At 53.7% G+C, this 9,323-nt stretch overlaps 1 protein-coding gene across 2 annotated transcripts; it reads right to left on the bottom strand.

Moving 5' to 3' along the window:
• Positions 1 to 512: 512 nt before the first annotated feature.
• BABAM1 (BRISC and BRCA1 A complex member 1) lies at positions 513 to 8,602 on the bottom strand. Of its 2 annotated transcripts, none has more exons than XM_074939785.1 (9): positions 8,532 to 8,602; positions 7,148 to 7,475; positions 6,814 to 6,872; positions 6,182 to 6,302; positions 5,643 to 5,721; positions 4,442 to 4,466; positions 2,749 to 2,878; positions 1,967 to 2,053; positions 513 to 959 (listed from the first exon to the last, which is right to left on the bottom strand). In XM_074939785.1, the coding sequence occupies exons 2-9, from the start codon at positions 7,421 to 7,423 to the stop codon at positions 759 to 761; spliced, it is 978 nt and encodes a 325-aa protein (XP_074795886.1). In that variant the 5' UTR covers positions 7,424 to 7,475; positions 8,532 to 8,602; the 3' UTR covers positions 513 to 758. The 2 variants fall into 2 exon arrangements, with proteins under 2 accessions (XP_074795886.1, XP_074795887.1); XM_074939786.1 differs by having other exon boundaries at positions 8,538 to 8,558.
• Positions 8,603 to 9,323: the final 721 nt, after the last annotated feature.

Raw genomic sequence — 9,323 nt, 5'->3', positions numbered from 1 at the left:
GGCAGGCGGGGATGTCCGGGGGAAGCCGCTGAGTGAAGGGCAAGAGCCGTGATCGCCCCAGGGGCTGCAGCAAGGGAGGGACCCGGGCTTAAAACAAGACAAGGAGCCAGAAACCCTTTTGCTGAAAGTTTCCTTTCAACCTTTTATTCACCGGCTTGGGCTTCAAGGTAGATTGTTGCAAAGCTTTTTCTTTAAACCATCATTTCACCAGACCGGCCGACCCCTTAGGGTGCCCAATAAAACACCCAGCATGGCCCTTAGTCCCGGTGGGGGCGGCCAATCAAAAGCCCAGGCTGCACCGAGGTGTGGAAGTTAACATAGGCGGGAGCTTGCCAACCCAGCAAACGCACACCTGTAACGGAAAATCCCATGGGTGTTCCTTGCAGCTATTTAAAACGAAACACGTCTGGCCAGTGAAACCCTTGGACGCACAGAGAGGCAGAAAATCGCCCAGCCAGTTAAAGCCGTTGTTACGAGCTTTATCTTGTGATGCAAAGATCCGACCTTTTAACTGGCAACAACGAAATATTAAAGGCAATTCATACTGGCAGCTTTATGAAGAGAGTTGGTTTGATGAACACTTTTCCTAGAGATCTGTCTGACAGAGACGGCAATTCTATGGGCAGTTAAACTAAAAAAAACTGTTTCCAGACTTTTGGCTCAACAGTACCCTGGGCACAGGACACCTTGCAGCGAGAAGTGGCCTCCTGAATTTTGCGACACTGGTAGATAGAACTGGGCACTTGAAGGATCATTTATTACACCGTGGCTTCAATTTCTGCTGGCTCTTCTTCCTCGAGCAGGCTGTAGGAGGCATGGGTCTGGAAGGGCCTCTGGAGGGGATGGGCTAGGAGCTTAGCCATGCAGTTGTGCAACTCCACGGCGGGGCCTGTCACAGACACTTCATATTTGTAATTGGTGCCTTTGGTGTCCAGGTTGCTGAAAAAAGTGTACATCTCCTGGAAAGGGACAGAGCAGCTCAGTTACAATCAGGCATTGAGTATGAGACAAGGGCCGGCCAAAGCACACTGCTGGGGTCAGGAGACCTGGGTTTTATTCCCAGCTCTGCCACTGACCCACTCTGGGACTCTAAGCAAGTCACTCTGGGCCAGGCCTCAGTTGCCTTATCAGTTAAATTGGTGATAATGCTGTCTGACCTCTGGGATGCCATGGGGTTTAATTCATTAGCATTAACTCATTAGCACCCGGATGTGATCCTCAGGTAGACAGCACTAGAAACGTACACTCTGATCACGAGCATGCCTACTGGGATGCCAACACTTGCTCAATAAGAATGGTACTAACCGAGGCTGGGTTTGAACTGACCATTTACCAGTGAAATACCAATCCCACAGGTCAATATCAGAGTCAGCACAAAGGTTTAAACTGGACGTGTAACCCCGTTGGGCCTAGATATTACAGTACAAATATGCAACAGTGTACAGGCCTAGACCATTGTAATACCCAGGGCCACGGCAGGAGTTGAGATGTTAATAATAAGCATTGGACTCGAGACACTGTTCAGCTGTTGCAGTCCTAGTCCTAGAGATTATTAAAATAGAGAGTGGGTCCAGGAGACACACACGGAGACACCCCCAAATACTGGCTCTGTCCTCAGTTGATGTCCTAAGCTTTTACCTCGAACGTTCCCCAGAAAAGGAAGATGGCAATCTCTGGGCCACAGGCTAAGAATGGAGCCAGCGTGTCTGCCATGGCAGGCGTCGCCACTGGACAGCTGGAGGAACATGCAAAAGGTACCGACTGAAAGAATGTCTCCATCAACCAGCACTCAGGGAGGGAAAAAAAAATATCGATGGATCTTAACCACTGAGAGGACGTTCAAGAAACAGCCCAGGACAGACAGGGATGCCAGAGCCTCCTCCGTGCCCGAAGCAATGTGTGATGGATTGGGGAGGATTCAGACAAGAGAGGGTGGATCACACTACGGATCCCACAGGGCTCTCACCTTCCAGCTTGTCTCGTCTTCTTTCTCCTCAGCACCATTGTGGATATAAACCACGTCAAAAAAGAAATAAGGGCACTGAAGCATTTTCTGTAGAGAAGAGGGGAAAAAAAAACAACATTCCTTCTTACTGTAGAGTCTGATTAGCAGGCTCCATGGCAAAGCAGAATCCCAGGGTAAACGGCCGGGGGAAAGGTTGAAAGGTGCCAACCTGAGCTATGCGGCGCTTGAGATCCTTGGGTATAGCAAGGAGCAGTGCACCTGGACTTTACCTCACACACCCCCCGCCACCCCCCGATGGGACCCCTTCATCTCTCAGGACAAGATTGGTGTCTCTGGTCCACTTAAATCTTTGGTTCCGTGGCCGATTCATGCTGGCTGCAGCGGTCGCTTTTGTGCCATGATTGCCAGTCGGCTGGGAACCAAGCCGAGATTAAGCTCATTCCAAACAGGCCATCATTATGGCCATCGCTGCTGACCTGGGCTGGATGCAAACTACTCCCTGTTATCTGGCCTGAGCCATCCAGCCCCTCCCATAGCAAGCATGTGAGAAGACTTGGCTTTGGGGTCAGATCCCAGCAGGCACCATTGGATCTTTAAAACTGCAGGAGTTTATGGCTGATTCACAAAGGTTCTTGATTCCAATGAAAGTGCCCAGCACCTCTGACAGCCAGCCACCACTGGACAGTAATCTGGCAGCACTGGAATGCTGCTTTCTGTCTGGGACGACATGGAGTGCAGCATCAAGGACAGCCCAATAAGCAGGAAAACCAGGAAACACCTACCTTCATCTGCTCTGTCATGGAGAACTGAGGCTGACAGGCTGGCCGGCTAAACACCAGGATGGTCCTGACCACATAGGGAGGCGGGATTGTCTGGATGTTTTCCGTCACCGGCAGCTCGATCTTTTGCTGTCTGTGCCGTTAAAGAGAAAGAACGCGGTTCAGAAATACCACCACATACACTTGTGAAGCCGCTGGGTTGGGTTTCTAAATAAGCACATACACAGCTACAGTTATGCTGGAAGGGGCCAATGGCTACCAGCAGGTGAATCTTGGCTCCAAAGATAACCATAGACTCTGTTAAAGCCAATGGGCCAAGCGCCTGCTTTCAGGTTCTACAGAAAGAGGAAACAACATGCAATAAAAACAGCTGCAGATAATGGGGCATAAGATCAGAGCTAAGCTGCATGGTCTGAGGGGTTTCCCTGGTTGCAGATACAAGGGCTAGGACATCAGTTGCAGCCTGTGTGTTTTGGAGAAGCCCAGCAGGAGGAATTCTGAGCAGGACCCTGACAGGAAGCAGAAAGAGTTTCCTAGGCACAGAGCTCGCTGGAGTGGCAGACCCGGGGATCTCTCAGCAAAGAAGCTCCCTGCTGCTGTTTGTTTCTACTGTGTTCAGGGAAACAGGACTTTTTTTTTTTTTAAATAAGCAAGTGAAGGGCTAAAATCCAGATGCTGTTTGTTACAACCTGATATATAGACTGTGTCACCTCTTTTTACAGGCCCAAAATCCAGAGTTTGGTCAAGAAGACAGAGGCCTAGCAAAGAGTGAACAATATTAGCGAAGAAGCAGAACGAACAAAGGACAACCTTGCTTTTTGCTCAGATAAGCTTGGTCAGCAAGAAGCCAGGTGGAAATTATAATTGAGGGCTTTATCTCAAAGTTGCAAACAGACCAAAGGAATGAAAGGGGCCCTGTTTCTTCTGTAGAAGAGGTGCCTTCCTACACACCAGCCTTGAGTTTATGGAAGAGGTTCAAACATATCAGTATGAGATATGATATCCTCCCTCTCACAGATGTGCACCTCTCCTCCAAGCCATTGCCAGTGCCTGCCTTAGAAACACAAATGAACAACTAAAAGACAGTCTTTATTGCTATATACTTTTCATTTGTCCTGTTGCTTGTCCTAGGTGTGTACCTGTTGGACAATCAGGGGAGCGACTTCATTCCTATGGATCCCAAATCAGAATTCAACATATATATTTTATACTAACACACTCTATATATTGTTTAAAGGAAAACACCTGTGTACTAATTAAGTGTCATGTGTTAACCTGAAACCATGGGCGGAGACATTATGTAACCTTTTGACCATTGGCTACTGTGCTTATCTTGTCTTGCTGCTAGACCTATCCAGCGGTTTGGGACTGCCTACCCCATCATTTCCCTCCGCCCATGGAAAATCCATATAATCCATTGTACTCAATTGTTTGGCAGTGTCTCTGAGCCTAATAAGCAAGGTGACACTCCGCCAACACCGTGCGTAATAAACCCACGTGCTTGATTCTACATGGTGTCCATATTTTGTTCCTTCAGCAAGAATACACCAAGAACGAGACCTGATTCGTATAACTGATTTCTCATCCTAATGGAAACAAGGCCCTGGACATTGGCTAAACCGCTCAGACCAAAGGGGCAATGCAACTATAAAAGCAAAATTTGCAATTTCTGCCTTCCATGGAGCAGCAAACTTACATGAGATTGAAGAGGCCTTCGAGATCTAAGGTCCGAGAGATAAGGACTGGTCCTTACACACACATGGCCCTTCCAGATGCTATTAGGTGTTTTTAGCTGGTGAGCTTGTTGGGGGTCACTTGGCATGGCACTTGGTTTGCGTAACACCTAGCACCATGGGGCCCGAGCTGGGGGGACCTCTGGGAGCTACTGTAAGTGATAAGCAATCATACATTTCTGATCGGTCACACACTAGAGGGTGTGGGGACAGGTTGGAACATCTACACGTATTTAGGAGGGCACGCAGACTATACCCAAATAAAATGCTAAGTTTTCCATCTATCCTAGGCGACGTGCTACCATAGTAGGTGAGCATCTCATAACCTTTAATGTATTTATCCTCCCAGGGCAGGGCTACTAGTCCCATGGGACAGGTGGGGAATCGAGGCACGGAAAGGAGTGATTTGCCAGTGTGTCTATGGCAGAGCAGAGAACTGAGCCCAGGTCTTCAGAGACCCAGGACAGTGCCCCTAACCACTGCATCATCCTTCCTAGCTGGTGCATCAGCACTGACTCTGCAGTCCCCTGCTCTAGGAAAATGCCAGCCAAACTCAGCTGAGACACCACACCAGGAGAGATGTCTGTGATCTCTCTGCATTTGTTCCCTACAGGCAGCACTCACTTACACTGGGACCTGCTGCCATCTTCTGGCAAAACAGCAGATAACAGAAATATCAAATATATTTGGGCATAAACTTTCGTGGGCTAAAACCCGTTTCATATGCCCAAATAAATTTGTTAGTCTCTAAGGTGCCACAAGTACTCCTCGTTCTTTTTGCTGATACAGACTAACATGGCTGCAACTCAGAAATATCAAAGGATCCCCCAGATCAGATACACACTTTATGAAATATATCCGTTACAACACAGTCCTTTGTTCCCAGAATAGGATTCACTCTCTCAGGATCTGGGAAGTTCCTGACGTCAGGCCTGAGTTGGGCTCTAAGGTTTCTAGACAGTCAGGGGGCTGAGAAGGGGAGAATCTGCATGTGCACATTGTCAAAAGACTCCGCGGCTACAGGGCTCACAAGCCCTGTTTTGAAGACCAATGTCACTGTGTTCACGGGCGACTAGCGGCGCTGTGGGATTGGAAGGCAAGAAGGATCTCAGTCCCATCCACCTACAGCACAGACCCCAATCCCCACCCCCCATCAAAGGATACTGAACGACTTGCAGACCACGGTTTCCAGGTCATACAAACAGCTGCACACTTCTCTGGGGTCAGAGGTGAAACCGGAGAGCTAAGAGACAAGACAGGAGATGTTAAAGGAAACTGACAGAGACTCCCTCTGGAATCACACCAGGATGGTGGTGTGAGGAGAAATGTATCTGTGCAGTGCTTAGCACACCGGGATCCCCAGTTTCACAAAGGGTTCCCTAGGTCCTGTTGTGAGAGAGGCTATTAAAGGTGATCTGAAAGATGACACCCAAGGCTTGCCCCCGAGTATTTTCTGTGATGGATAAAGGAGGCCTGCCAGGGGGTTTTGAGATCACTTTTCAATTTTTTCTACTTCTTCTACAAGTTAGAATTTGGGGCTTGCCTCCTGTTTTTCCCAGAAGACCTCACTGCTAGGACTGGGGTACCACAAACACCTACATCAGAAGTAGAAAACCCGACTAGATAGCTGCTTGGACAGCTGCAGCCTGGCTGCTCCTCGGTATCCAAAAGGAAAGTGCCAGGCCTGCGGGGGTCTCACTCACCCAGGTGGCATCATTGTTCACCACCACCAGAGCGAACTCATGGCATTTGTCGATTTTGTGCTTTGTCCTCACAAACATCTCAATCATCTTCTGGGAGATGTTCAGGGCATTGGTTTTGGATCTACAGAACAAGCGAGAGAGCATGCCAAGGTCAGCGGCTGTCTAACACCTTCCCATCCCCCTCCTCTCCCAGCATCCATGCATTACATCCTTAAGGGGAGGTTGAGGGAGTGCCAGCCCCCTGATCCGAACTGAGTCTCAAACCTCTTTGCCTTTCCCCTCTGGCTCACTGAACATCACTCCCTCCCTATTTTCCAGGCTGCACTGTCTGATGCTTTGAACATCGGCCTGACACCTGGACCCCGCCGTCGCACATGTCTTTCCTCACCATCCCCATGAGGCCTTGTCATCCATAGACCTCCAAGTACTTTACAATAGGAGGGTCAGCACCATTAGCCCCATTTCACAAGTGGGGAAACCGAGGCACAGAGAAGGGAAGCAATTTGCCCAGGGAGTCAGTAGCTAAGGTGGGAACGGAACTCAGATCTCCTGGCTCCCAGGCCAGTGCCCTGTCTGCTAGACTGCATTAACGGCATTCACAAAACACTGACCGATAGACAGCAGCTGCTCACCCGTTAAAGGATTCTAGTTTGGGCAGAGACATTTCCTCAGAGAGGTCTAAGCAGATGATCTGCATTAAAGAAAACAGCAGCGTTAGCATCTCACATCTTTCATGAGCCCATCACACCGGGAGCTTCGGCTTTACATTGACCACTAGCCCCCAGTGCCCGGCTGAGGGGCAACGTTTAAACACACACATGGCCAAAAGAAGGGTGCAGGGTTACATCGGGTCCATTCGGCTCAGCGACCTGGGCGCGGACTCTCCCCAACCAGAAGGGCCTTGGCAGAGAATGCAGGAGATCCACCCAACAGGTGGCGGGCCAGGAGCGGGACTCTGGCACTCACCACTTTCTCAGGGCAGTTCACCCTGGGTGTCTTGACCTGGAACTCCGTGGGCTGGGCCGGGACCTGCCAGTCTTTGCCGTTGGGCGTGGCAGCGCTCTGTGGGCTGTCATCGGCACTGGCCGCCTCTCCTTCTCCCTCGCTGCGGTTCCCCACGCTGGCCTGCGCGCTCAAGGCTCGGTCCTCGGCCCCCTCCGGGTTGGAGCGGGTTCTGGGCCTCTGCTCCGTCGCCTTCTCCTCCTCCTCCTCGGCAGCGCTCCCGGGCTCCGAGGTGTCCATCAGGGTGCTGCGCTCCACAGGCGACTCCAGCTTGGATGCAGCACAGGGCTCCCTGGTTCAGGCAGAGGGAGATAAGCGGCTCGGTGCAGGGATGCTGCACGGACAACCCTGCGTACAGCCCTCCACTGGCCGGCAGCAGCCGGAGTGGGCTAGACGGGGCCTGGCGGGCCTTTCCCACCTCCCCTCCCTATGGCTTGGTGGTGGGAGGGCATCGGGATCTGGCCTTTGGGTAGGGGTCCCCAGCATCCAAGTCAGTCAGCCTGGGCTCCCCATCGCTCCCCCCAGCCCACCCCGGTCCCCCCCCCCATCGCTCCCCCCCCAGCCTGGTCCCCCCACAGCCCATCCCCCCCAGCCTGGTTCTTCCCATCGCTCCCCCCACAGCCCGTCCCCCCCACCCTGGTCCCCCCATCGCTCCCCCCCCAGCCAGGTCCCCCCCAAACCACCCCGGTCCCCCCCTCACTCCTCCCCATCGCTCCCCCCACAGCCCGGTCCCCCCCCAGCCTGGTTCCCCCCATCGCTTCCCCCAGCCCACCCCGGTCCCCCCCCATCGCTCCCCCCACAGCCCGGTCCCCCCCCATCGCTCCCCCCCGGCCTGGTTCCCCCCAGCCTGGTTCCCCCAGCCCACCCCGGTACCCCCCCATCGCTCCCCCCCCGGCCAGGTCCCCCCCAGCCTGGTTCCCCCCATCGCTCCCCCCAGCCCACCCCAGTGTCCCCATCACTCCCCCCCAGGCCAGGTCCCCCCCCATCGCTCCCCCCACAGCCCACCTCGGTCCCCCCCCATCGCTCCCCCCACAGCCCACCTCGGTCCCCCCCCATCGCTCCCCCCACAGCCCGGTCCCCCCCCATCGCTCCCCCCACAGCCCACCTCGGTCCCCCCCATCACTCCCCCCACAGCCCGGTCCCCCCATCGCTTCCCCCAGCCCACCCCGGTCCCCCCCATCGCTCCCCCCACAGCCCGGTCCCCCCCAGCCTGGTTCCCCCCATCGCTCCCCCCAGGCCAGGTCCCCCCCATCGCTCCCCCCACAGCCCGGTCCCCCCCCACAGCCCACCCCACTTCCCCCCTCGCTCCCCCCGTCCGGCCCCCCTGGCCCGGCCCGTCGCTGCTCACCGCGACCTGCCTCTCCCCCAGCGACCCGAAACCCGGAAGTGGCCTGGGCGCCGCCAGCGCTAGGGCTGCTGGGAGATGTAGTTTCCTGGGCCTCCCTCGCTGCCCCTGGGTTCCATCCGCCACTGGCGAACCCAGCCCCGCCCCCGAGCCTTATGCTCTCCAATCACCCCCGCCATGCACAGACCTGCCCTCGTGGCGCATCAAAATTTGCATGCCTATTTGCATATCTCCGACATGCAAATTTTCTCAAATTTGCAGCTAGCCCCAAATCCTCTCCCCACCACAACACGGCCGGCTACCAAATTCTTTCCAGCTCCATAGGCACCATTGTATGTACATGATTCCACAGGCTCATTTGCATACAGCCATAAACTTCAGCTTGTGGTCAATACCCGTTGCGGGCAGGGAGCGTTTGTTCGGTGTTTGTACAGCCCCTAGCGCAGTGGGAGCCTGGGCCATGACTGGGGCTCCTGAGTGCCATGGCAAAACCCAAAGAAAAACATGCCTTCCAGCGTAGCCGGTGCTCGGGGACAGGCGTCTCGTATCAAATCCCAAGCGATGCCTTCGCTAGAAACACTGCAGCTGTAGCACTCACCACAGCGACCGGAGGGACAGGAGCTAGGTCAACAGGAGGCTTTGCAGGGGTTCGCTCGGCTTAACGATGTCTCTCAGCGCTTGTGGATTTTTCACCCTCCACAGTGATGTCGCTGGGTCGACCTCACTTTTTAGTGCAGACTTGGCCTGAGGCATGGTCCACACTGAAAAGTCTGTCGGCATGACTACGTCCGTCAG

Source organism: Natator depressus, chromosome 25 (genome assembly GCF_965152275.1).
Source record: "Natator depressus isolate rNatDep1 chromosome 25, rNatDep2.hap1, whole genome shotgun sequence".
In the NCBI taxonomy this organism is placed as follows: Eukaryota; Metazoa; Chordata; order Testudines; family Cheloniidae; genus Natator; species Natator depressus.
This window is presented reverse-complemented; position numbering and strand designations above follow the sequence as displayed.